At 43.2% G+C, this 27,906-nt stretch overlaps 1 protein-coding gene across 18 annotated transcripts in view; it reads right to left on the minus strand.

Moving 5' to 3' along the window:
- Window positions 1-27,906, minus strand: part of DST (dystonin) — a 494,468-nt gene that overhangs the window by 37,078 nt on the left and 429,484 nt on the right. For all 18 annotated transcript variants that reach the window (XM_019496873.2, XM_019496902.2, XM_059730546.1 and 15 more), the window contains 9 exons: window positions 27,728-27,901; window positions 26,504-26,659; window positions 23,809-24,006; window positions 23,149-23,277; window positions 14,152-14,313; window positions 12,511-12,666; window positions 12,089-12,295; window positions 11,120-11,239; window positions 252-421 (listed from right to left, as the gene is read on the minus strand). In XM_019496873.2, coding sequence (XP_019352418.1) covers window positions 252-421; window positions 11,120-11,239; window positions 12,089-12,295; window positions 12,511-12,666; window positions 14,152-14,313; window positions 23,149-23,277; window positions 23,809-24,006; window positions 26,504-26,659; window positions 27,728-27,901 — 1,472 coding nt within the window. The remainder of the gene's footprint in view (window positions 1-251; window positions 422-11,119; window positions 11,240-12,088; window positions 12,296-12,510; window positions 12,667-14,151; window positions 14,314-23,148; window positions 23,278-23,808; window positions 24,007-26,503; window positions 26,660-27,727; window positions 27,902-27,906) is intronic.

Here is a 27,906-nt window from a genome sequence, read left to right on the forward strand (position 1 = left end):
TGGGGCTTTTTTGGCACTTTTATCTAATAGCTGATAGAATCAGCTATTGGATAAAAATGCCAAAGAGCCTTGCTGAAGTGCCTGATTTATACAGGCACTGCAGAACCGGGTCGAAATAATGTGCTGCCTCTTCCAGTAAAGTACGGTTTGGTTTTGCTTTTTCACATGTCAGCAGCCAAAGACAACAATCCCTCATCTAATTCACCCCTGCAAATCACCTTTAAAATAACAAAGCTGGGTTTTCATATTACCTTTCCACAGATTTTCCACAGATAGTATCCCATTTATCCCTGAGCTCACTTAGCATATCATCCAGCTTTAAATTGTCATCAGCCAAAGTGGTTTTCTCCTTCAACGAGCGGCCCGTCCTATTTGTGGTGTCATATACAGAATGTTTGGCTCCAAGAGATTTCTGGAACTCCTGTATAAATGGAAGGAAAAGTAAAAACCTGTACAGCATTAAGTACTTATGGGCTTTAGCTAATTCATCTTTTCATACTATTTTCAATAAATGATAATTTTTCCCCATAAATTACAAATGATATCATTACGAATTTTCATGTAAACAAAATAACTTTTCTAACTCCTACTGAATTGAGTGGAATTAAAATTTTCTAGTCTGTTAATGCTGTGGTGAGACTTATAGTACTAAATGCCCAGGATGCCCTTCCTTTTTTTTTTGCACAGATCACCCTGAATCTCATTTACCTAACCCCCTCTTATTGGAACAACCCTTTGGGAAACACAAGGAAATGAATTAAAACAGAGTAGTCCTCAGGCCACTGTATTCTGCAGTAAGATTCCAGGCTGGCATAGTCTGAGCCCAGGACTCCTTGAATGTAAACATAGTTCTGTTTTGATCTTAGCACACTTTGGCCAGAAGAGAGGATCTGGTTCTAGGTGTGAGAATTTCTTACTATTTAATGGGTTCATAGATTTCATAGACATGAGAGCTGGAAGGGACCTCACGAGATCATCAGGTCCAGCCCCCTGCCCAAGGGGCAGGAAGTCAGGTGGGGTCAGAGGACCCCAGCAAGATAAGCATCCAGGTGTTTCTTGAAGGTGTCCAAAGTAGGTGCTTGCACCACTTCTGGGGGGAGTCTATTCCAGACTCTGGGGACTTGGATGGTAAAAAAGTTATTTCTTACATCCAGTCTAAAACAGTCTTCCAGTAGTTTCTGACCATTAGACCATGTCTTCCCTTGGGGTGCTCTGGAGAACAGACGTTCTCCCAGTTCCTGATGCACACCCCTTATATACTGATAGGCTGCCACCAAGTCACCCCTGAGCCTTCGCTTCTCCATGCCTCAGCCTCTCCTCATAAGACCTGTTCTCTTGACCAATAATCATGCGTGTGGCTCTCCTCTGGACTCTCTAAAGCTTTTCCAAATCCCTTTTAAAATGCAGAGCCCAGAACTGGATGCAGTACTCAGCCTCACCAAAGCTGGGTAAAGCTTGATTCTCACTCACATGATGCATAGATTCCTAGCAGGGCTTGCTTGCAATGGGAGGCAGAATAAGACCCTTTGAGAAGCAGATGAAATCCCAATCATGTAGGTTAGGATGGAAACATGCCATCCGGTGGGAGGAACATATGTGTTCTATGAACTGGGAAGACAAATAATTAAAGCTTCTATCACAAAGGTCTGCTCTGACTTCACTGTATACAGAGCTGTATTCAGCAAATGGTTATTTCTTGCTACCACTAAGGAAGTAGGATGAAACACACACCATCTTACATCCCCAAAAAGCTAAGGAAAAGTTACACTTAATAATTAAATAAAAGCAGACTATATAAAGATAAAACTAGCCTTATGTAAAAGTCTTCAGAAAACACCGATGTTTAAAATAAATTACATATAATTCAGAAATACGTGAGTAAAAATATGTGGGGAAACAGTGAAAAATAATTAGCCTCACATTTTGAAAATCATGCAAACATTTTTATTTGTCTTGAAGTCTTGGACCAAAGTAGTTTTGGTACAAACCTAGTTGAAAGAGGACCTGAACCATATCTCCAATGCTAAAACATTATATTCATTAGGAAATCACTGGCAAATATGAAATGACCTGTACCTTCTCAGAACACAAAAAGGAGAGGGTGATGGGGACAGTCATTACTGCATTGGGCTAAATGCAATATTAAAGTAGGTATCACTTAGGTCACCTGCACGTGGCTTCCTGCCTGATCTTGAGTCACTGCTAAGAAATTAAGCCATGCTCGCTCACTCTCAGGCACACCAAAAACAAGCAAATAGGTGAAATAAAAAGCTTGGGAGTACCCACAGTAGTGTCCCTCACTGCCCTTCCCAGCCAAGCACTCTGTTTCAGGAGAGCCTGTGTGCAACTCTCAGCGCTCACTTGAAGCTGCTCCTGAGGTGTCCATTGTGTCTCTGGTGCACTGGAAGAAGAATGACTGGGCAGGGCCTATTGTATCACTGATGGTCCCAGAGTCAGGAAGGAGGCTGTGCAGACATTCCCTTAAGTCCTCCACACTCCTTGAGATTTCAAACGTCACACTCTTACTGGTAGTCCCTTGAATACTAACTTTTTTAATACATTTTTTAAAAACGTCTTTTTTTTCTTGGAAAGGAAGTAGCCAGCTAGGCACAAAACAATGTGAAATGGACCCATTTACACATGCACACATGCATTTCTTCTCACAATAAACCAAGAGCTTTTCAAAGTATTTCTAAAATGGAAAAAAAATCCCTCCAAACAGACCTTTGAATGAAAAGTTGTTTTACCCACAAACTTCTTAACAACCATTTGAACGATCTCTGAAATGCCCTTTTCTTTGATGGGATTTGTTAATCACTCATTCCTACATGTGTTGTTTGACTTGCATAGAAAGACCAAATTAAGTAACTGCCAGAAAAAAGATCATACAGTAAAAGGAGATGAACAAAAGGCTTTATTTGATTCATTCTTCCAGGCATAGTCAGCACATGCTCTGCCTCTCCCTTGATTTCACTAGGGTATAAGTAAAGAATCATTTTGGGCATTTGTCTGAGTCATCTCAGTTGTCAATAGCAGAGGTGAGATGAATGAAATCTTCAATAATTAAGCATCTGCCCTCCTTCCCAAGAAAATAGATAGGTACTTATCTTCACTGGCCAAACCTACATAAATGCACTGTCAGGAATATCCTGCACTAGAACACGAATGGACTGGATGACCCATTAGGATTTTTTCATGTCTGATTTCTAAAAATAATATATAATGAGAAAAAACAACTGATAAACAGCCCCAAATCCCTGGCAACATACAACAAATAGGAGAGAGAACAAGAGAACATTTTATCTTAACTTTTTTCTTGGCAATAACCACCTGGCAAAGAGTGCTCTCAGCACACACACACAGAGCTTCAATGCACACCCTCATTTCAGATAGTAAAACCATTAACTAAACAGAACAAGGACAGTTTCAATGCTGGCTCAAAAGCTCCTGTTCTTAAAAGACAAAAGCAGTTCAGGAAAGGGACACAACATATGAGCATGGAGATTATGGGACTGAAGAGCCCAAGCTTTACTAGAAGCATTTCTGTCTTGATTTGACGTGTCAACACACTAAGGATCAAGTCTTAGTTTACCTTTACCTACCTTGTGTAATACTTACACATCCAAATGTAGTCACATAAGAATCAATTTTGGCACTGACACAAATTTTAGATTTTATTTTCATCTGTTTAGCTATGTTTGCCCCGTCTTTACCATTCTGAGCTGACTCAGAAGCTCCACTGGGGCTGTGGAAGTTAGGCGCATAACTCCATTTACATTTCCAAAATTGCAGTTGAAGAAACACCATGACTAGCAACTTTTGAGAGGAGGATAGCAGCTCACCCACCTTCTAGCCCAATCGCCTTGCCCAGACAGTGGAAAACCAGTTCTAGTGTTCTTTCACCCAGAGTAGGTTTTAAAATACATCTCCCACTTTCCAGAAAAGTGCTCTAACAATCAGGGTATACAGTAGGCTTTCCCCAAAGCTCCCTTCAGCTCTCCTCTTGAAGCTGGCCCACAGAACAGCCAATGGGGGATGGTATATAGGACCAGGAAGAAAACAAGCCCGAAGGAGAATTGCTCAATATGATACACACTGTCCTAGTAAGGAAGATACCTTGGCTTCTGGCTGCAGCCCAGCTCCTGCCTCCCCCTTCCTTCTTCTCCCCTCACTCTTTTGGGAACATACATGGAGTTATCTGTCTACCCTGTTCTTCCCACGAGGGCCAGCACAGCCACACAAATGAAAACAGAACCCATATGCTGCATAAATGCCATTCTTGGCACTTACGAGGTTACATCTGAATGATGTACAATGTTACAGCAATGAGAGCATCCTGCATGCCTGCCGCATCTCCCGCCACTATACCAAGCTGATGCGCTGCCTCATGGTGTCCAACACCATCCGCTGGTCCCATGACATCTGCATTGAGCACATCACGGGCCACCGCCAGTACACCGACCCCACCAGATTGACCACTGCTGATCAGACCCAGAGGGGACCACCTGAACCCCCCTCTGCACCCGATACATGCCAAGAGGAATCTTCAATGACAGACCACTCTACTCCACCTGAAGAGGACCCCCACGATAAGACTCTATTGACTGAGAAACTTTCTTCAACCTACCTCCTCCACCATCACGGACCACTGTACGGGTTTGTGTGTATCTATCTTTTTTCTATCTCAGGGTTGCGACCCCCCACTCCCTCCCCTTTCCCCATCCCCTCACCTCACCCCTAGGCTTAGCTGGCTAACATTGTATTTCCTGTAACCTAGTTGCATTCTCCTTCTCACTGCCATCCCTCTTATGTTGGTCCCTTGCTCAGGCACTCTGTATTTCTCTTCTGGCTTTATCATCTTTTTGGTTCATAATTCTTAACATCTACTAATAAAATTCAGTCTACAGGCACTTGTACATGTGACAAAAACTGCTTGTTTTATAGTTTAATTGCGTCATGCTGTACAGGTAAAGGGATTTTTTACAGTTATAAATGAGTTTGCTACATTGCAAAGTAAACAAAATCTGCCTGTAGTTTAGTTTGCAATGTAGCTATTTGTAACATTGCAGCCTTTTGACAGCTCATCCCCCCTGCACCGTGGGAGAGGCAGGCTGAAAACAGAACCAGCGAGAGGCCGGGTCTTTTTTTTGAGGAGCCTGCCCGCATCTCCCACAGCCAGGGGCCAAGGTGCAGGTGGGCCGAGCAGCCTCCAAGCTTCAGGGGGCCCCAGTCCTTCCTTCTGCAGTGACAATGCCCCCTGGGGCAGCCCAGGCAGGCTGGTAGTGGGTGGGTACTGCCCCAGCTTACACTCAGGGAACAGTTGGATTGGGCTGGGTGCTGCCTGTGAGCCAGGGCAGCACCTGACCTGCTAGCAGCCTGCCCAGGCAGCCCTGGGGGGGCCCCACCACTGAGGAGGAAAGGTCCGGGGCCTCCTGAAGCTCAGGGCCCACTGACAACTCACCCCTCCAGTGTGGGAGAGGCAGGCAGGCTCGACAAGGGAAAAAAAAAGATGAGGCCCCTCGCTGCTTTTTTTTTCCCCCAGTGGAGCCTGCCTGCGTGAACTGCCACCTGGCCACGCAGCCTCTGAGCTGCAGGGGGTGGAGGAGGGGGCGGTCCTTCCTTCCATGGAGGCAGCGCCCCCTGGGGCCATGCGGTTGGGGTGCTAGTTGCACAGGGCAGCACCTGCCTGCTACCATCCCACCCAGGCAGCCCCAGGGGCACTGCCCCTAAGGAGGGAAGGACTGGGGCCACCTGCAGCTCAGGGGCCACTCAGCCTGCTGGCAGCTTGCCCCCCAGCTGCAGTAGGCATGGACAGGCTACGTGAAAAAAAAAAGAAGAAAGGATCAGGACCCCCATCGTAACAGTGACAGAATCCCCTAAATTGAAATGGTGGGTTTTTAATCATTGTAATTAGAAACCTACTGTTTCAATTTAGGGGACTAAACCCCCATCACGTGCACAAGCACCCCCATGACATGTACAAGCAAAATCCTATTTCATCTTAAAGTTTACTACATTTCATAGATTTCATAGACATTAGGGCTGGAAGGGACCTCGGAAGATCATCGAGTCCAGCCCCCCGCCTGAAGGGCAGGAAGTCAGCTGGGGTCATAGGATCCCAGCAAGATAAGCATCCAATTTTGTCTTGAAGGTGTTCAATGTAGGTGCTTGAACCACCTCCGATGGCAGGTTATTCCAGACCTTGGGGGCTCTGACAGTAAAAAAATTCTTCCTTATATCCAGCCTGAAACGGTCTTGTAGTAGTTTATAACCGTTCGACCTCATCATCCCTTGGGGCGCTCTGGTGAACAAATGTTCCCCCAGATACTGGTGGTCACCCCTGATAAACTTATAGGTGGCCATCAGATCACCCTGAGCCTGAGCTTTTCCAGGCTAAAGAGTCCCATAGCTCTGTCATAAGGTCTGTTTTCCTGACCTCTGATCATGTGCATGGCTCTTCTCTGGACTTTTCTCTAGCTTCCCCACATCCTTTTTGAATTGAGGAGCCCAAAACTGGATGCAGCGGCCTCACCGCTGTGGCCTCACCAAGGCCAAGTACAAGGGGAGAATGACGTCCTGGGATTTGCTTGAGAAGCATCTATGGATGCAAGCCAGCGTTTTGGTCGCTTTACTAGCCGCAGCATCGCATTGAAGGGTCATGTTCATCTTGTGGTCAATGATGACCCCCAAGTCTCTTTCTTCCATAGTGCTAACCAACGTAGCACTGCCGAGCCTATAAGGATGCTGCAACATTTCCCTCCCAAGGTGGAGAACCTTGCATTTTTCAGTGTTAAACACCATCAGGTTCTCATCCGCCCATTTGCTTAACCTGTCCAGGTCAGCCTGGATCATCCTCCTGTCTTCAGGTGTGGATCCTTTACCCCAAAGTTTGGTATCATTGGCGAACTTGGCCAGTCCGCTTCTGACTCCAATGTCCACATCATTAATGAAGATGTTGAACAATACGGGTCCAAGGATAGATCCTTGGGGGACCCCGCTGGTCACAGGGCACCATGACGATCAATTTCCGTCAGTTACCACCCTCTGGGTCTGACCACGGAGCCAATTGCCCAGACAGCGGATCGTGGTGGACCCAAGGCCACAACTGGCCAGTTTCGCCAAGAGGTGATCATGGGATACCAGATTGCAGGCTTTTTTGAAGTCAAGATGTACAACATCAATCTCTTCTCCCTTGTCCAGGTGATAGGTCACCTGGTCATAAAAGGAAATGAGATTGGTTAAGCAAGACCTACCCACAACAAACCCGTGCTGGTTATCCCTCAGGATGTTGGCGTTGGCCAGTCCATTAAGGATGGCCTCTTTAATACACTTTTCTAAGACCTTCCCCGGGATAGGTCAGGCTGATGGGCCTGTAGTTTGCTGGATCCACTTTCCTCCCTTTCTTGAAGACAGGCACCACATTGGCCTTCTTCCAGTCTTCAGCCACTACACCAGAGCAACAGGAGTTCTCAAAGATCCGTGCCAGAGGCTGGACTATGATGCTTGCCAGCTCCTTGAGTACCCTGGGGTGTAGATTGTTAGGGCCAGCTGACTTGAAGGTGTCCAGCCTCTCAAGGTGTTCCTTCACAAGGTCAGCATTGATGGAGGGCAGGGGATCTCCCTTACCCAGACCTCCCTGTCCTGTAGTGGGCATGGGTGTCCCATGGGACTGATGAAAGACATTCTCTATTCAATTATTCAATCCCAATATCCTTATGCCATTTTCCACCCTAACCCTTGTCAGACATATTCATGAGATTTAAATAAAACTTGTAAAGACAAGACCTCAGCAGACCTTTTCATGCAGGAAGAAAAGAAATGAGAGGAACATTTAAAACGAGAAGGCCAAAGAGTTTGCTAGTCAGCTTGAGGAAGGCTGATTTAGGGTAGGATTTTTTAACCTTTTTTACTAAGTGTACCCCCTTGGCCCCTTTTTTAACAAGTGTAACCTCGGAGAGGGGAGGGGGGCGCGACTGAATGACAAGCAGAGTGGAGGGGTGGCGAGAGGCAGCAGCACAGTACCCGTGCAGCCCGCAGAAGGACACTGCCGCTCTCGCTCCAGGCTTGCTCCAGTGAGGCAGCGGTGCTCCGTGCCCACCCACTCCCATGTACCCTTGGGACCTTTCAAAGTACCCCCAGGGGTACGCATACCCCCAGTTGAGAACCCCTGGTTTAGGGGAAGTTTAAGAAAGAATGGAAATATGAGAGAGATACTTGCATGAGGTTTGTCAGAGAAACGGATAAATGGATATTGAGGTGGGGAAGAAGGGAGGTTAGCAGACAGGCTGATAAAACACTAGAGTGTGGAAATCTGAGAGGTAGAGTTACGTAATGCCTTGACTATAATCATAAAAAGTTTGAATAAATGTGTGGGGGAGGAATGGAAGGATTCATAGAAGGGTGATGGAGGCAGACAGGCAAGAAGGATTATCTTAGCAGTAACATTTTTCTGTAATTCCGTAAGTTGATTTTAAACATTGGCAGCAACAGCAATCCCCAGAGCCCACTAAAATGCAGAACTAGCACAACACGATGGTAACAAAAGTTTATTAAATTATCTTAATAGCAAACACAGGTAAAGTCAGTCTTGCATGATAAACTGCCAGCTTTCTGCAATTAAAGGAAATATTTTCCATTTTGATACACAAACCTTAAAACATCATGGAAGTTGAAAGAGATTAAAAATTATAGTGGCTATTGTCAAGGTAAACAAACACAATGGCTCAGCAGAAAGACTCTAAAGGGGTAGAAAGTGTTTGTCCTAAAGAACTAAGCTGGTAGACTAACCTTTTGAGAACAGGACGCAGAACTAAAGAATGTGTGGAGCACCATGAACTTGATTAAGAGGAGCAGAAAGCACATCTATATCTGCACAGCAGAAAATCATTGTCTTCTACTTGCATCTTTTTTCATGCCTTAGAAAATTCTTCCACAGAAAAGTAGGGCTGGAATGAACCTCAGAAGGGCAGTTAGTCTAGCTCCTGCTCAAGGTAAGAACATTCCTGCCTAAAAACTGTCTAACCAGGTCTTAAAAGCTTCCAGGGATGGAGAATCTACAACCTTTCTAGGTAAACTCCATCCTCACATTGAGAAAGTTGTTTGGTTTCTCCAACATATTTTCCATCATGGCATTTGGTGCACTGGATGAGATATATTACATTTCTGGAGGTGCAGGTGTAAGATCCAGGTATGTTGATGGATCTGTTGTGGGATGTAGTTATTATGGAGGTGGTGGAGATATATTGGCAGGTTTTGCATTGCTCCTGCTGGCATTCTCTGGATCCATTTGGTGTGGTTTCAGTCATAGGGAGTTTGATTCTGGTGATGAAGTTAGCAGGGTTCAGTGACAGTTTAAAGGTTAGGATAGGTGGTTCTACAAAGATCTCTTTAACAGAGGGGTCTTCTAGTATGGGTTGTAATTGTCTGAGAATTTTCCATGTAGGTACCAGGGAAGGGTGAAATGTCACCCTTCGGGTGTGCGGTTTGTGGGGATTTTCATTTTGTACTGCAGCAATTCTTCACGTGGTATCCAGGTGACTCTTTCAAAAGTGCGATCTATCTCTCTGGAGGAGTGTCCTTGTTGGCTGAAGGCCTTTTTGAGATTCATGAGATGGCAGTCACGGGTATTCTCATCACTGCAAATTCTGTGTTATCAGAGAGCTTGGCTGTATATTACAGCTTTCCTGGATCTTACAGCTGCACCTCCAGAAATGTTATACATCTCATTCAATGCACCAAATGCCCTGTTGGAGAAACCAAACAACATCTGCATACCAGAATGAATGTACACCGAAAATCTGTCAAAGACAAGAATACCCAACTACCTGTGGGGGCACACTTCTCACAGGACAATCATTAGAAATTCGCGCTCTCAGTTTTGATCCTCGATGGGAACTTACAAAACACCTTCAGTAGACGAGCCTACGAACTTCACTTCATAATTCTACTGGATACAAAAAATTATGGACTCAATATAAACCTTGGTTTTATGACACATTACAGCTTGCCTGACATCTGATTCACCAGGTACCTGCTTGACCTGACTTCCTACATTTTTTCCCTGACCTTTTCTCCCCTCCCCTCCGCTCCTCTCCCCTCCTCTCCTTCTTTGTCCTTTGTCTCCCTGATTTCCTACTATTTCCTTCTTCACTGAGAGCCTCTTTCTTACCCTGTATTATTATCTCTGTAATGTTTCCCCTTGGCCTTTTCCCCCCTGCTATCTTCCCCCTCCCTCCCATGCTTTACTTTTTGTTTCTCCTTTCTACCTATTTATATTTTCACTACATCCTCTCACACTTTCAGCTTCTCTCATTCCTGTTTTCCTGATCTCCAACTATTTTCACTGACAGCTTCTTTTCCACCTTGTATTCTATCACTGTAATGTCTCCCTTTAGCCTTTTTCCCCTTGCTCTCTTCCCCCTCCCCACTCTGCTTTACCTTTTGTCTTTCTAATTTCTGCCTATTTACATTCTCACTGACATCCTACCACACTTTTAAGCTTCTCTCGTTTTTTGGAGTCTCAGAACAGCAGAGACTCTGTATGTCTGAAGAAGGGTAACTGAACCCCAAAGCTTGCTAAGAACTTTTTTCCAACTATTCAGTTGGTCTAATAAAAGATATCACATCTACCCAAATAACCTTAGCTGCCTATGTCCTTAGACCAACCTGGCTACAACCAAAAACCCACTCTCCTGATTTTACCCTTACTACTGACAATTTCACTGTACTTCAAAATACAGGTTATAGTTCACTTCTGAGGGAACACTGAACTATGAGAAGTAATTTCAAAACCAAACTATTTTATAGTATCTCTGGGAGTTTCATGCCAAGACTATAATATAACTCTTGACAGTGTTTCCTTTTTGATCTATTATTTTCACTTTTGTTGAAACTTTCCAAGATGTTATATTATTGATGAACAGGTACCATAAGGAGTCCTTCCTCTCCCAACTTCCCCACTTCTCCTTTTCTTTTTATTTTCCATCTGGAAACAAGCAAGTATTTTATTTCCATGTTGGTAAATATTCTATCATAGTGGTGTCATAAATCTATTTCCTTCTGCACAGGCCTGACACACTTTCTTACGAGGCAGCCTACAAATTAATCGTTCATGACCTACCTTATGCTGAGCAAGCTGCATCTTAATTTTGTCTGGATCATTTGCAATCTCAAGTTCTGAATCCAATGACTTTTCTGATTCTTCCAACCACTCCATAAGTTTGTGCCAGGCTTCATGGAACTGCAGAAAAGTGGGATTTTGATTTACTCAAATGTACAAATATGCTGGTACATAAAATACTCTCAAATCCTGATGTCTGCTTGGAGACAGACAGTGAACAGCTGCTTAACAGATGTGGAAGAATGAGGAGGACCCTCTTTTTATGGCACCTGAATAGGTACCAGTCACAGTCCTGTGTTCACTTGAGCTAGTCTGACCTCCTAACACAATCAACTGCCAATTATACATCAGGTTGTACACATATGCTTCTTTCAAATCATGGAGTCTTGAACACATCTTGGCAATTTCTGTTGGAATGCATTTTCTGCAAGTGCTCTGTAGACACTCCATTTTCATTCAGTTTCTACTCAGCTAAGATTCCTGATTACATTTCTCATTAGTAAAAGGGTTGCTCAAAACAGTAAGGAAGTTGTAATTTACTGAAGTATGGACCAGCCATTAGGGCAAGAGCAGTAAAATATTTTGCTGAAACCCTCCTTCTAGAAAGGCACCACAGGACTATATCTCATCCTTGTGAAATGGGTCCATACCACTCTTTAAAACAAAAGGCTGATTATGTCACTTCTTTTGAAAGAGAGAAGGCACTCATATGCATCTGGATGCTATACTTTAACTCTTCCCTTACAGACTATACTGTATTGCAGACAGAAATCACTATTTGGGTTAAAAGTGAAGTTTTTACTTTCCAAATGAAGTGGACTGGACTCTATGACTGAATCAAAGCAATTGCTTCACTAACTCAACAGTCTGTTACACTAACCCCAGACTTCCTTAAAACATCATATACTTTGAGAATCTGGATTTAATTACAGAAAAGTTCAAAGAGCTGTATAATAACTGTCAGATTACCTGTTTGGCTCGTTTCCTTGCATCATCCAAAGCTCTTCCTCTTTCCACCAAGCGCTGAACTACTTTTTCCCATCTACTCTGTACACTAATCAGCAGATTCTTAATAAGGACAACATCTTGTTTCTGGCTGAAATATTTCAGATGGGTTCCGGTTTTGTCTAGCTCTATGATCTGGTCACGGTGAGAATTTACTTCTGTGGCAAACACCTTGCAAAAGAAAGATATTTGTACTTACTGTTGTACTGTTCATTCATTCAACAAATAGAAAAAAAAAAGATGGGATTGCAGAAAAGGCTATAAAATGCTATTTAAAAGATATAAAAATGTTTTCTGAGTGACAGCATCATAAAGTTGATTTGGATGTTAACACAGAACCGCCAAAGAGTGGGTGAATTATACTACATATTTGTTTTTTTAAATACCTTGTGTTCATCAATTTGAAACAAGACAGTATCCAAGATAAGGCTTGGCCGAGAAGCTGCAGTCAAAGTTTGTTCAGCCAGGGTAAGCCAGTTGATGAAGTCTTGAAGTGAGTTGTGGAACTCCATTGCCAAACTGAGGGCTTCTTCCAGTTTGGTCTGTAAAGATATATTATCATTTAATAGCAGATACTATTTATTTAGGTAAAGCATTTAATGGATGCTTTACCTGAATAAATCATTTTAGTTGATTGGATCCCAGAAAGAACTGCTATTTTTTAAACAATTTTCCAACTCAATGTCTATACGTTCTGCATTTCAAAATAAAAGCCTACGAAATATAAACAGAGTCATACAAGGAAAAACAGCAGTAAAATTATAGTAAAAAAAAGCAGATAACAGAGCAGCTAATTTCAGGGGTATGTTGTTCTGTATCAGAGCATTTCTCCTTCTGGTGCTCACTGGTTGGTAATAATGAAACAACACAACTTGTCAGATCAAGACAGACATAAATAAGCACAGTTATAAAAGTATAGGGGTGGAAGGGAGTTTGACAGGTCATCTAGTTTAGTGGTTCTCAAGTTTTTTTATCTAATGACCACTGTCAACCCTCAAAATTTCTCCGACTGCCAGGCACTTTATCACCAACCTGTCAGTAGCTGCTATAAAAGCAAATAGGGCCTGGCTATGCACCAGTTACTATGGCTTTGTGGATCATCCCATGCTTTAGGAACTGCTGATTTAGTTTATTTTCCCTTCTATTATTTAAATAACTTACGCCATTCATGAATAATAATGTTCATGTTTAATTTTGATTGCCTGAATCAGGATCATGTGGGCTAGTGTTGCGTGCAGATTTTTATGAAATATTAAAAAATCATTTAGAGATGTTCAGCCAATCATATTGCTGAACATTGCAGCCCTACAGGCCGTTGTGATGGGGCTGTTTTTGTCACTTTGGTATTGTTTCATTATATATTCACATTACAAGAGACAAACATTTGTATTGATAATACTCTTTTTACTTTTTTTTTAATATGCTGTTGCCATACATTTGACAGCCGACTCCCATTGATAACATCATTATCACCAGCTTGACTCAGGCCAAAGAAAAAGGGCACTACTTCACGGAAAAGTGAAAATAAAATGAAATTTAAAAGCAGTAAAATTTACATTTTGCATCAGGGTAATCATGCTGCCAAAACATACTAAAGTAGAAAACAGTTTTCTAGGACAATGGGTAGAAGCACAATTGTTTGGAATATTTAAACCTATATTGACCAAAATGCTAGGAAAATCAATACAGCAATTGTGTTGACAAAGCAATGAGAAAATACTATTTTCTCTTTCGCTATGTCCATAATCTCTGTAATAAAACAACAAATGCCCTCACTCCGCAAAATGAACATGTCTCTTCATATATTTTTAGAACAAATTTCCCTTCCACGCAAATAATGGTATGTTAAAGCCTTAACCCTTCGGCCCTTACAAGTCCACTGGTGAATTATAAATCTTTGCCCCAAAATAAAAATCCTAAATCCTGGAGGCTGAGTAAATATAGATGCACTATAGATACAATGATTCATCATTATAAAATGTTTAAATACATTGCTCCTATTTCTATTTTTATTCAAAGCCACCTACTTTTCTTTCACTGAGTTTTGTTTGTACTGATTCCCATTTTTCTTTTAAGTTATTTATGTCATTTGCCTCAGCGGATTCTGGGCATCTTGCAAGCATCTGCTGGCCTTTCTGCATCAGACACTTGTATGCCTCTTCTTTGGCTTCAAAGGCAGCACACAGTTCCTAAATTAAGAAATGGCCAAAAAAAATATGGTAAAAATTCAATAGCCTTTACAATGTTAGCTTTTAAAAATACTGTATTTCAGGGGGATTTACACATAGATTAGTAGAGGAAACATATGCAGTTCAGAAAAGGCCAAATTAACAAAGAAAGGACTCAATTATTCAGGAAAGGAAAACTTTCATGGCATGCTAGATAATTTTTCAGGATTTTATTTTTGTTTTTGGAATATATATATGTATGTAAGGTTCCTGGCATGCACATATACATCTTACATATATTCCTGACATGGAACCTGATCTGACAGATGTACTTAACTCACAGGACAAAGCTTGGCAATCTCTGTAAAGTAAGCCATTTGCCACCCTCTGCAGGCCAAGAGCTACCAACATATTCCTGGAAGTGGGTGGGAAAGTATGCAAAGGCAGCTTAATCATGCCTCCTCCTTTGTCACCCCATGCGTATCATCCTTCACCCGCTAGGCATGGTGCCAGATGCTGACTTGGTTAGTATAGGTAATATTGGCAACTTTTACACATGCTCCGGGGGTGGGGGTGATGGCACTTTAATTAGAGCAGCTCTAAGAGCCACTTCTAATTAAAGCACCATTTCATGTATCAGCAACCCTGAGCTTAAAAATGGCAGCAGTCGTACTTGAACTAAAGCTCCTTCGAAGAGATTGAACTAAAGCTTGTTCAACAAGAGATGGGAAGCTGCTGGAGCACGGTAATTACCACGCTCCAGCAGACTCAATTAATGGAGTCCGTTTCGATACGCTGTAATTACAGTGTGTCAGAGCAGCCTCAGCATTTGTGTACAGGTACCTGCTGTTTTTACTAGCTGCTTTCACTTCTTTTCTGGCCAATTTACACTTTGGGTCTGATTGCTTTACCACTGCATACAAGCAATTGGTATGATCCAGGACATAACAGCACACATGTCCTAATCTGACGGGAACTGAAATACAAATGATCATAATTATATTCCCAAAATGTACCAGCAGGGCAGACTCTCACTCTCAAGCTAAAGCAGTGTTTTACAGAACAAGTAATAGCTAGTGGGGAAGGAAGGAGGAGGAGATTTTTCTCTGGCAAGTCTTGGCTTCCTGATTTTCGGTGTCCCTTGTATCCAAAGAGCATGAAGAGAGCTGAGGAGCCAACAATTATTCTGGGATAAGAAAGGGAGGAACCTGAGCTGCTACAATATTACAGGAAGGGGAAAGAAGAAATGCAGCACCCCTGAGTAATTATTTTCACAGGCTTCAATTCTTCCCCCTCCTCTGACCCCTGCCTATTAAAAGAGTACTCGTCCAGACTGCTCCCTCCCAATTCCTCCTTTCTCTTAAGAAGCATGAAATGAAGGACATAAAGAGGAGCAAGCATTTGTGTAGCAGAAGCAAAGTCTTCCTTGGCGACAGCACTTGAAAAAGGCAGAACCTAATTAAATCAGTTATGCCTTTGCTAAACAATAAATTTATCATTCTTAGCAGTCACACTCAGACACATCATGCTGGTTTGTACAGGCTTCCTCCAAAACCAAAACCAGCTACAGATGTAGCTTAAGCCCAGCTAAATAGCCTTATCGCCGATTGGTGATAATTAGCTCACCCAAAGTGCAGCTTCTAGGGTATGTAAGTTGACCATATGCACATGGCCACAGAACATATCATTTACTCCAGAAGCAGTATGGCTCTTACCTTATCCCTAATTCCCACTTCCATCTACATTCCCTCTCATCCAACTTAAGCATTATTTCAGACCAGGACAGTTGGTCCAGATGGGGTTGTGAGTTACAACCCAGTTTCTCTTTTGCCTCCAAGTGGTAACCTGTTCACTTTGCAGGTAGGATATAGGCAAACTGACTTAAATATTGATAGTTTAAAGCAGATCTTATGAATCAGGGCCAAGTTCACACGTGTTTCAAACTAGTGTTAAGCTCTCCTTACATAAATTTGGTCTTTTGGTCAGTCACAGGAAACTCTAGGACAGGTGACTCTAGGAATCAGGTTTCTGACTATGCACAGTAAATTATTACAAAACATACTCTTCAGTTATCCAGGAAGTGAATTATTCTCTGAATGCTTGATTCAAAATCCAGGAAACTGCAGAACACAGAGAGTTCCACTGGCTTCTGATCAAACCCTGCTTCGGCACTAGCAAAATGACTAGGATGTTTTGGTTTCATTTTCATAACTTCTTTTTTCATAATTTATATTGTCTTCCAGCCTCCTGAAATAATTACTTTTAAAATAATAGTAATAAATCCTTGAGAAATAAACAATCCCATTAATTTTCATTTCAGAAACAAAACAGAATTATTACCAAATTCTGAGGGCAAAACATCAGTCCTAGGTAAAGATCTTTTTCATTATTCCAAAATGTTACTGCCCAATTCAGAATTTATAAAACAACAGGGCTTTCTAATGAAAACTGTGTTAGAAGATCAGAGTCAAAGACGGCACTTTTACATATAACCTGACTCATTCTGATTAGAACTCAATTAATCAAGTCTACTGGAGCATTCCAATCAGCATGCTCCAGCATGCTGCACAGCCTCATGTATTTAGCACCCTTGCATTTCAAAATGGCGGCTGGGGTGCTTGAACTAAAGCTTGTTGAACAAGCTTTAATGCACCTCCGCCACCATTTTGAAATGTGGGAGACTGAATACACAACACGCTGCAGGCATTTTAACCCCCTTCCCCTTCCTGAATATGTGCACAAATGCCAGGGCAGTTCATTGGGTATCACTCATATCTGAGCATGGACTTGAAGGACTCAGGCTTTTATCCAGTTGTGGCAAGGCACCTTTGGTGCCTGCCACTTTTAAGAAGTTTGAGCACGCTGTGGAGCAGCCAGCAGGTGCGATACAGCCTAATGAGGCAGTCACATGACCACAGGAGAGCTCCTGGATTGGAAGATGGAGCTGAGCAGCCTCAAAATAAACCTCAGAGCTGAGTTGGCAGTTGTGGCAGGGAACCAGAGAGAGAACATCACCAGCCAGAGCTGCTGCTCCCACAACACCTGGAGGTTAAGGGTAGAAACTATGGGGATGGAGGAGGTTCCTGGTCCGATGGAATGACCTAAAACTACACCCTACTAGAGTTGGATGGTGTGGTGAGGCTGTCTGTGGTGAGGTGGTCCCCAGGAAATGCCACACCAGTGCCTCTCTAGTGAAAGGTGAGTATGGGTGCCCTATAGCTTCAGCCCCGACAACCTGGTGGGTTACCCCGTAGAGGGGACAGGCGAGGGGTAACCCACCAGGGTATGTCATCAGAGGACTGAGACCCAAGGGGAGTTAGGCCCAGGGTTGGTAAACCACAAACAAGATGCCAGATCACACCAGGTAAGTATTATGGGGTTGGTAAGCCATAAACAAGGCACCAGACCACACCAGGTAAGTAACAAAGGGAACATACCATCAAGGCACAGGGGCACCAAGAGCCCCATTTGCGGGACTAAAATGTAATTATACAAATGCCAGGAGTATGGGGAACAAGCAGGAGGAGCTCACACCCTTGCTTGCTAGCACCCAGTATGACCTAGTTGGACTAACTGAGACATGGTGGGATTCTACACATGACTGGGCAGTAGGTATTGAGGGGTAGAGGTTGTATAGGCGTGACAGAGTGGGGAAAAAGGGTGGGGGGGTAGCACTCTATGTTAAGGAGCAGTATACGTCTTCCACTATTAAGACAGGGGTGGAGGAGGGGAACACCGAGGCATTATGGGTCAGGATCCAGGGAGGGCCAGGGGAAAAGGACTTGGTTGTGGGGGTCTACTACAGGCCTCCTCATCAGGATCAAGAGCTAGATGATGTATTCTCCGGGAAGCTAGCAGACGCCACACAGGCAAGGGAGGTGGTGGTCATGGGAGATCTAAACTATCCAGATATCTGCTGGGAGGAGCAGACAGCCAAAACAAGCCGGTCACGGAGGTTCTTACACTGTGTGCAGGATCTCCACCTAACCCAGGTGGTGTCTAGTCCCACCAGGGGTAGCGCCTTGCTTGACCTGGTCTTAGCAACAGTGGATGATCTCGTGGGGAACATGCGAGTTCATGGTAGCCTGGGGAGATAGTGATCATCACTTGGTTGAGTTCACTATCCAGCGAATGGTGGGTAAAGTAACTAGTGGGGCTAAGGTGTTGGACTTCAGAAGGGCCAACTTCAGCAAGCTTAGAAGGCTAGTTAGTGAGGGGATGCAACTCAAGAACATAGAGCATCTGGGGGTCCAAGAGGGTTGGAGGTATCTCAAGGGAGTGATCCCTGGGGCTCAAAAGGAGTATATCCCATTACATAGGAAGGGAGGTAAGGGGGCAAAAAAGCCCCCTTGGCTAAACAGGGAACTCCAGGAGAGTCTGGGGGCAAAGAAAGAGATGTATAGGCAATGGAAGCAGGGAGCAGCCACCAAGGAGGACTATATCTCCCTGGCGCGCTATTGCAGGGAATCAGTTAGACAGGCCAAGGCAGGGCTTTAGCTCAGGCTGGCTTCAACAATCAAGGACAATAAAAAGTCCTTCTTCAGGTATATAGTAGGCAAAAGGAAAACTCAGGGCAACTTAGGGCCCCTGCAGGACAAATCAGGACAGTTGGTGGTTGACGCAGGGAAAAAAGCAGAGCTCTTCCATGAGTTCTTCGCTTCAATATTTCTATGTATCGACCAAGTCAATTCCCACCTCGATCATTGACAGATGTCCACATGGCACCAGTCTGCCTACGGTTAGTTCTGAAATAATTAAGGAGCTCCTGGAGGAGCTAGATGGGTACAAGTCAGCAGGTCCGGATGACCTCCATCCACGGCTGCTGAAAGAACTGGCCAGTGTCATAGCTGAGCCGCTGGCACAGCTGTTTGAGCACTCGTGGCGCTCTGGCCAGCTCCCTGAGGACTGGAGAAGGGCCAATGTGGTGCCCATTTTCAAGAAAGGAGAAGGGATGAGCCGGGTAACTTTAGACCAGTCTTACCTCTATTCCTGGGAAAATGCTAGAGAAAATAATCAAAGAACACATTTGTGCAGGCCCAGCAGGGGAAACAATGCTGAGGGGAAACCAGCACGGGTTTGTCACAGGTAGATCCTGCCTGACAAACCTTGTAGCCTTCTATGACCAGGTCACACACTGCCTGGATGTGGTGGGAGCCAAGGCTGATGTCATCTTCCTGGACTTTAGGAAGGTCTTCGACACAATTTTGCACCCTATCCTCATTGCGAAGCTAGCAGACTGCGGAGTGGATGCCTACACAATCAGGTGGGTGGCCAACTGGCTTAGGGACCACAGCCAGAGAGTGGTGGTGGATGGTTCCTTCTCGGCCTGGAGGGAGGTGGGCAGTGGGGTCCTGCAGGTTCGGTCCTTGGACTGATATTATTCAATATCTTCATCAGCGATTTGGACGAGGGCGTGGAGAGCACCCTCTCCAAGTTCGCTGATGATATCAAGTTATGGGGTAAAGTTAGTACACCGGAGGGCAGGGAGCAGATTCCAGCTGACCTGGACAGGTTGGATCAATGGGCAGAAAGAAATAGGATGCAATTTAATAAAGATAAACGTAAGGTGCTCCACCTGGGAAGGAGGAACCCCCAGCACACCTATAGGAGCTCGGAGGCAGAGAGGGATCTTGGAGTCATAATCGACTCCAAGATGAACATGAGCCGGCAGTGTAACGAGGCCATCAACAAGGCCAATCGCACCTGTCGTGCATTAGCAGGTGCATGACTAATAGATCAAAGAAGGTGATGCTCCCCCTCTATGCGGCACTGGTCAGGCCGCAGTTGGAGTACTGTGTCCAGTTTTGGGCGCTGCACTTCAAGAGAGAGACTCAGGGAATCTCGAAAGGGTCCAGAGGAGGGCCACTCGCATGATTAGTGGCCTTCGTGATAGACCCTACGAGGGGAGGTTGAGAGAGCTGAATCTCTTCAGCTTTCACAAGAGATGGCTGAGGGGAGATCTTGTGGTCGTCTATAAATTTATTAGGGGAGGTCAACGGGGAATAAGGGAAGCGCTGTTTACTAAGGTGTCCCAGGGAGTGACTAGGAATAATGGGTGTAAACAAGTTGAGAGTGGATTTAGATTAGATATTAGAAATAAATTTTTCACAGTAAGGGTGGCCAGGACCTGGAATGGGCTTCCAAGAGAGGTGGTGCCATCACCTAAGCTTGGAGGTTTTCACAAGGACGCTAGATAGTCACCTGGCTGGGGTCATCTGACCTCGGTCCTCTTTCCTCCCAGGGGCAGGGGGTCGACACGATGATCCATTGTGGTCCCTTCCGACTCTACAAACTATGAATCTAGTGGCCCCAGTGAGAGGGTAGAGTAGTGGACCAAGTGAGGGCATGTGAGAAGGCTGCACAGAGTAGGGGCCACATGGGCAGGTCTGAAGGACTGCGCATAGGCTGGCCTTAGAGATTGAGTAAGCTGAGTTTGGAGGGCCCGAAAAGGTAGACCCATATGAGAGAGAGAGAGAGAGGGTGAGAGGCTCAATAACCTAACTGGAGAAACCCTTGACTGGTTAATACTGGGACCAGAATGGTCAAAGAGCCAAAGATCCCACCATGAGGGATGGCCAGAGCCAGGGGCCTGGGGTTCCAACTGGCCTAGAGGTGAGGCTAGAGCCTATGTGGCCAAAGGTCCTGGAAGGGGCCACTGGCGAGAGGGAGAAGGGTTCAGGGAACGTAGCAGCCTAGAATGAGGGCAGAGTAGACTGCCTCAGAAGGAGGGATCGATTTCGGGTCTGAACGCCAGGTGGACATAGAAGGAGGTCCATCGTGGGGTCAGAGCCATACAGTGATGCCATCTGGGAGGCACGGGACATGGTATAAGGGGAAGGTTCAGAGCCGTGTATTACGCCCTTGGCATCCAGCAGTAAATGGGCAGCCCCCCGCCTTACAAACAACAACTAATTGGATACATCAAAGGGTTGGCAGGAAAGGCAGGTGGGCAGACTGCCCTAGACAGGTGGGCAGGCCAATGATTTGACCAGCCATGAGACACCCTGTCACACCAAGCCTAAGAGTTCAGGCAGGGACAAGTGGATGGTGCATTATAAGAGCCATTACATTACCCTAATTCTATTGGATCTCTATATACAGAAAGAAAATCATTCTTAGAATTTTTCTAGAAGAGGAAAGAAAGGAAGACTTCAAGCATCCTGGCTAACTTTCCATTTCCAAATCAAGCAGGTTCTCTGTGATTCAAAGCTGTGATTCAATCCCAGCTTCTTCCAATTTCAGTTAGTACATTGGTACATTAGCTAGGTATATAATACAGGATTCAGTCCATTAGATCAAGGCTCTATAAGACAAATATAGATGATTCCAACCTTAATCATTTGTGTTTTCTTAAAGAATAATTAAAAATGTAATTTAGGAAGAAGAGAGGAAAAGAGGAATGTTAATAACACTGTAAAAAATTGTAAACATTTCCACTTTTATTGCTGAGAAGCAGAAATTCAAAATTCTTTTTTTCTGTCTGTCACAATGCTAAGTTTCATAGTTGTTAGGGTTGGAAGGGACCTCAATATATCCAAACCCCTGCCCTGGGCAGGAAAGAGTGCTGGGGTCATATGATCCCAGCCAGGTGCTTGTCCAGTCTCCTCTTAAAGACCCCCAAGGTAGAGCAGAGCACCACCTTCCTTGGAAGCCCATTCCAGATTCTGGCAACGCTTACTGTAAAGAAGTTCTTCCTGATGTCTAACCTAAATCTGCTCTCTGTCAGTTTGTGGCCGTTGTTCCTGGTTATTCCAAGGGTAATTATTCCTGGTAAACAAAGCACCTTCTATTTCTTGCTGCCCCACTCCTTACCCCCCAGGTGAATTTGTAAATGGCCACAAGATCCCCTCTCAGCTTTCTCTTGCAAAGGCTGAAGAGATCCAGGTTCCTCAGTCTCTCCTCGTAGGGCCTTACCTGCAGTCACTGCTGACTCCGAGATGAACATGAGTCGGCAATGTGACAAAGTGATCAGTAAAGCTAACCACACTTTATTGTGCATTAGCAGATACATGACAAGCAGGTACACCACCAAAGAAGGAGGTGATACTTCCCCTTTATGCGGCACTGGTCAGGCCGCAGCTGGAATACTGTATCCAGTTTTGGGCGCCACACTTCAAGAGGGATGTGGACAACCTCGAGAGGGTTCAGAGGGCCACTCATATGGTTAGGGGCCTGCAGGCAAAACCCTACGAGGAGAGATTGAGGGCCCTGGATCACTTCAGTGTCTGCATGACAAGGCTGAGAGGTGGTCACCTACAAATTCATCAGGGGGGACAGCAAGGAATAGGAGATGTTCTGTTACCAGGGCACCCCTTGGAGTAACTAGGAACAACGGCCACAAACTGATGGAGAGCAGATTTAGGTTAGACGTCAGGAAGAACTTCTTTACAGTAAGGGTTGCCAGAATCTAGAATGGGCTTCCAAGGGAGGTAGTGCTCTGTCCTACCTTAAGAGGAGGCTAGTCATGTACCTAGCTGGGGACATCTAACCCCAGCGCTCTTTCCTGCCCAGGGCAGGGGGTTGGATTTGATCTGCTAATTTCCCTTCGACCCAAACATCTATGATTACTTCATCACACTGATGGCTCATATTCATCTTGGAGTGAACTATGACTCCGAGCTCCCTTTCTGCCGCTATGCTGCTGAGATCATTTAGCTTTGGGCATAGGATGATATATTTTTTTCCTCAACACTGAAAACTAGAGCTTAGCTTTTAAAACTATTAAAAGTTATTATGATCTTGTACAGGCTGTCTGATATAGAGAACATGCTTTTTATTCAGAATAAATGCCCATGAAAGGTTGTTAGTTTTGAAATGTAGACCATTTTCAAAGCATTGTAATATTATGATACTTACCATATGGATATTGAGCTGCTCTCTTGCTGTTTCTGGTAAGCCTCCAACAGGTTTTGATGCCAGGAGTTGACGTTCAGTGTCTGTCAGCCATTGCTGCAAATCTTCAACTTCACCATGGAAACCTTGGGCCTAAATTAAACCATATCATTTATGGTAAGAGCTTATTTAAATGTTTTCATTTGGAATACTAGCCTGTATGCAAAAGTAGGCTGGCAGCATATTAAATAAGAAATTAAAATAAACCAAAGAAACTCCAAAATAAAAATTTTAATTATATGGAAAATTAGTTCATACAAGCTAATAGATGGTGTATCCTTAAACATAGCCCTGGAACTGGGACTGTTCCACACACTGTGGAATCAGACAAAGGAAGACCACAAAAACAGTTCCAAGACCAACCCTCATACCCAAATCAAATGAAAAGGGAAGTTCCCCCCCGGGCAGGTGGCCTACACAATTCTCAAAGAAACTAAAAGACAGAGTTCATAAAAAGGCAGCACTCAGGTGGCATGCACACAGCTGGATCCCAAAGTCCTCAAAACTCAGGGGTGTCTGCATTATGGTTTTGATTAAAGCCCATGTCTAATATCCATATCTGTTTGCTTAATGCAAATGGCCATTTTTGCTAGTTATCCCTTTATGTTATCATTTCCTGTTCACCTGGATCAAGGCACTCTCCAGCTGCTGTTTCCTTTGTTCTGTTTTTTCCAACACATTTTGCCAGCGCTGATTCAGAAGTTCCAATTTGCTCTGTAGATTGCTTGCTTCTTCAACAGCACTTGATTCAATCAAGTCGTTTCCTGCTTTCTTAACTGCTTCCACTGTAGACTGATGAGCTAAAACATCATTTTGTAGTACCTACAGGTAAAGCACAAGAAGCAAGTCTTCAAATTATAATTAATAAAACTACCCACAGAGACGGAATCATTTAAATGAAAGTTAACTGTAATAATAACAGCAGGTTTTAGGACCTAATTAAGGCAGTATAAACAGGGCTTATGTTTCTGAATTCTGTCATGTTATTCTGCTGCACACCTCCACTTGCACATTTCTTTGACAGTTTCTAGAGGGCAAAGCTAAAGAATGGTTAGACCTGTGGCTAGGAAAGGGAGTAGTGGTGATGATTCATGGGCTACAAACAAATGTTATATTTATCCCAGGACAAAGTGCAGACATTCAGATACCCATGTTCACAGTCCCAGGATAAATCCTAAAAAGATTCATGGTGTAAGAACTACTAACAGTTTATCCTGGGACACTGCGAAGTGAATCTGAACTGTTGGCCTAGACTGTATCATTGAATCAATGACAGAAAAGGCGCAGTGTATTCTGCTCACAAAGTTCTAATTAGAAGGGTAATGTATGTACATGTCAATCCTGAGATATTTTTCTTCCAAGACAACATGTGCACAAATGTAATGTCTGTCCCTAGCCATAGAGCAACAAGAAGAGGTGAACGTGTTTGATTTTGTGTGTTTGAATAACTGCAGAGCACTACTCTTGTAGTAACTCTCTCTGCAGCCCTTTGATTGCCAGGCTGCCTTTTTACATGAGTCAGGGCCAAACCAGTTTTCATGATATGCCAAACTAGCCCAGCTTTAAAATTAACCTGGGAGTTGAAGAATGGGCATAATGCAACTTCCTATGAACTTCTCCAACATGATAACAAGGACTTGGATATACCTCTCAACTGAGACCATGTTGAGCTGGCAATACATTCCACACAGGTAGGATATTTTCAAACACTGACAATAATTCTGAAAGTTGATGTTTTAAGTATCTGAAGTAAAAAGAATGGGCAGAGGGAGAAAAGATAAAGGAAAATACATGATAGCCTAATCTGCAAAATTCAAATATGAGATTGACATCCAGGGGGCCTGGTTCAGACTCATCTCTGCTAAAGTGTTAGATCCTGGGAAAAAAGAAAAAAAAAGAAAAAGAACTTTAAAACAAGTTATACGGAGAGACCTATTAAACATACTGATTAGCAGGAAGACTCTTAGGTGGTCCTTAGGTGGGGAAACAGTATCCTATCACCCTTCTTTATGCCAGTTCAAGCACTGTGGATGGTAGCTACTTCAAATTATTTCCCCAATAGGGAAAAAATATAAAGGTTATTCACAGAAACAGATGCCTCTTATCTCTTCCTTCCTGATGAGGCTTCTCCCAGGACAAGGACTATTCTTATTCTAGAGATGGATAGTTTTCTGAGCTGAAACGGGAAGCATCACTGTGAACTCCTTAGCCTATAAGCTCTGTTTTATGGAGAGGAAGTAGACTGTGCCATGTGTTTGTTGAACTTCTTGACCACTTGAGAAAGAGTGAGTAAACAAGAATGTCTGGGTATTACTTAGACAGCAAAACACGCCTTTTACTAAGAAAGTGAAAGACACATGGATTAAATACTAATTCTGTAATGGTTTAAGTGGGAAGCATTCTGAGACAAGTCACTAATAAAACTCTTAGTTATTCTGCCTGGTGATGAAGAAGATGATGAACTCATATATTGAATCCCTTTTCAATTTTTTTTGTGAGGCTCAATTCAAGCTGCCTATTTTCAATATTCAGAAAACAGGAGGGATGAGCATTTAGGTTAGGTGCTGCATATAAAATCTATGTGACCTATGAATACCTGCCATCAAAATATCCTGCCACATGAAAAACTGAAATCTCTCTTCTTTCTGAGTAATACTCGTCAAAGTAAAGTCTCTTTAACATTTGTCTCATGTCATGAAATACTGACTCCTCAGTGGACCCCAAAATGATATAGCAATATGACAAAATAACAATTATTAGTAGTTTTGTGGACAAGTAAAATGAAGGCATAGATATTCTCTCTAGCTGTACAGATGTGTAAGTGCAGCAGGCTATATGTCACTTTGAACAAATAATTGACATTGTGTAGGTTCCAAAACTATAATCTTTCTCTTTTCATCTGTGAGGCAGACGCAGCTATTTCAGGTTATAAGTGTATTTTTTCACCCTGGTTTCCATAAGGGCCATATAAGGGCCATTATAGGGATATGCTGCCTTAAGGTGAATACTAGTAGTTCTATTTGGTAGTTCTCCATTCTTTCTAAGTTCCTTTGTAAAATAGAAGGAGGACATGACAGGTTGCACTATCTGGCTGGAACATATGGAATTATGGTAAAGAATATTGAAAGGAAGAGGCGAGAGGATTCTTATTCATGTGCATTAGTCAATACAGTTTCTAGATCTGAACTTACAATCTTAATGCAATGTCTTGAAAATCTCTAAAGACAGTTATTTAACAAATGCAAAGCTGTACATAAGAAATAGCACTGAGATTAACATCAAAAGTAATGGCTCTGTGAACACTGCTATAATTACATACATGATGTTTGGCAAGTTCTATTTCAATAGCCTTGGGGTCTCCTCCCACAGGTTTCTGTTCATTCAGCAGGTCTTCTGTATGGGTCAGCCATGTCAATAACTCATCCAGAGCATGTTGGAACTGCCCCAAAGCTAACAACGCCCCCTCCAGCTTGTGCTAGAGTTAAAATAAAATAAAAATAACAATGAAATTGTTTCATTGGCCTAATGATCTGACTGGTTTACGGTGAACTTGGTGCCAACACATCCCAGGTTCATAGACTGGGACACCTGAGACTAATAGACTGAATACAAATCAGAGAGCACCAGAATTATCCCAGCATAAGCAACTGATCTATAGTTAAAGCTGAATTTACACTTCCATTGCAAACTGTTGAATTCTATGTTCAAACTACCACTACATATTCCAATACGACATAAGACTATCTCAAAGACACAACTGTATTCATTATTTACATTCTGATTTGAACATAAATTACATTTGTTCCAGTTTCCTTAAACTTTTGTTTTTCAATGAACTCTCTCAAGTTAGGAACAAAAACTTTTTCAAGCATGGTTTCTTTAAATTTCCGTATTCCCTTTTTGATGTGTTAGTGTTTTAGAAGGAATGTTGGAATGGTTTATTTATCAATTTGGAAAAGAAGTGCAGTGCTCAGCACAGCAGCTATTTCTGTATCATTATGGATGTTACACGTTTTCAATTGCCAATTCAATTGCATCAAAAACAAAATGAAATGAACAGGATCGTATTTGAACTTCTTGACAGAGGAAATGAGAAATAAATATCCCAAATGTGTACTAATAATAAAGGAAAATGTGAAATATATATTATCTCAATTGTGTTTTTAAATCCTTACAACAAAAAGAAAAATGATATAGCTTCGTAAAAATACAGGACTAAATTCTACTGTATCTAGTACTCCACCTAACAAGCGCTTAAGTGGACTTAAGTGGACTTAGTAGAATCCTATTCTGCCCTGTTCAAGTCCACATAAAACTATTAATATAAAAGGGATGGGTCTTCCTCCTGCTCACTCCTTTTTGTGACGTAATCTTAAAGCTCTGATGACTGTGTCTTAAAAAAGCAAATGAATAAATTGATTTTCAGGGACTCAAAAGGAGTGAAATATGATCACTCTTTGGCATCCAAGTTCTTCGTAGTGTGTAACAGAGGACTTTGGTGACAAGTCTGTAGAATAAATCTCTGACCCCCAGCTTTACTTACCTGTCTGTTAATAATTTTCTCCTCTAGACTGTTCCACATCAGTTTGAGCTCTGAGAGGGGGTCTTGAACAGTGTGTTTGTCACTTTCCTCTGTTACCTTCTTCAGCAACAGTTCTGCTTGATGGTTTAGTCTTTCCATTTCTATCTGCTGTTGATAGGCCTCTGTCTTAAATTGCTGTT

This window comes from Alligator mississippiensis, chromosome 1, assembly GCF_030867095.1.
Source record: "Alligator mississippiensis isolate rAllMis1 chromosome 1, rAllMis1, whole genome shotgun sequence".
NCBI classification, from domain to species: Eukaryota; Metazoa; Chordata; order Crocodylia; family Alligatoridae; genus Alligator; species Alligator mississippiensis.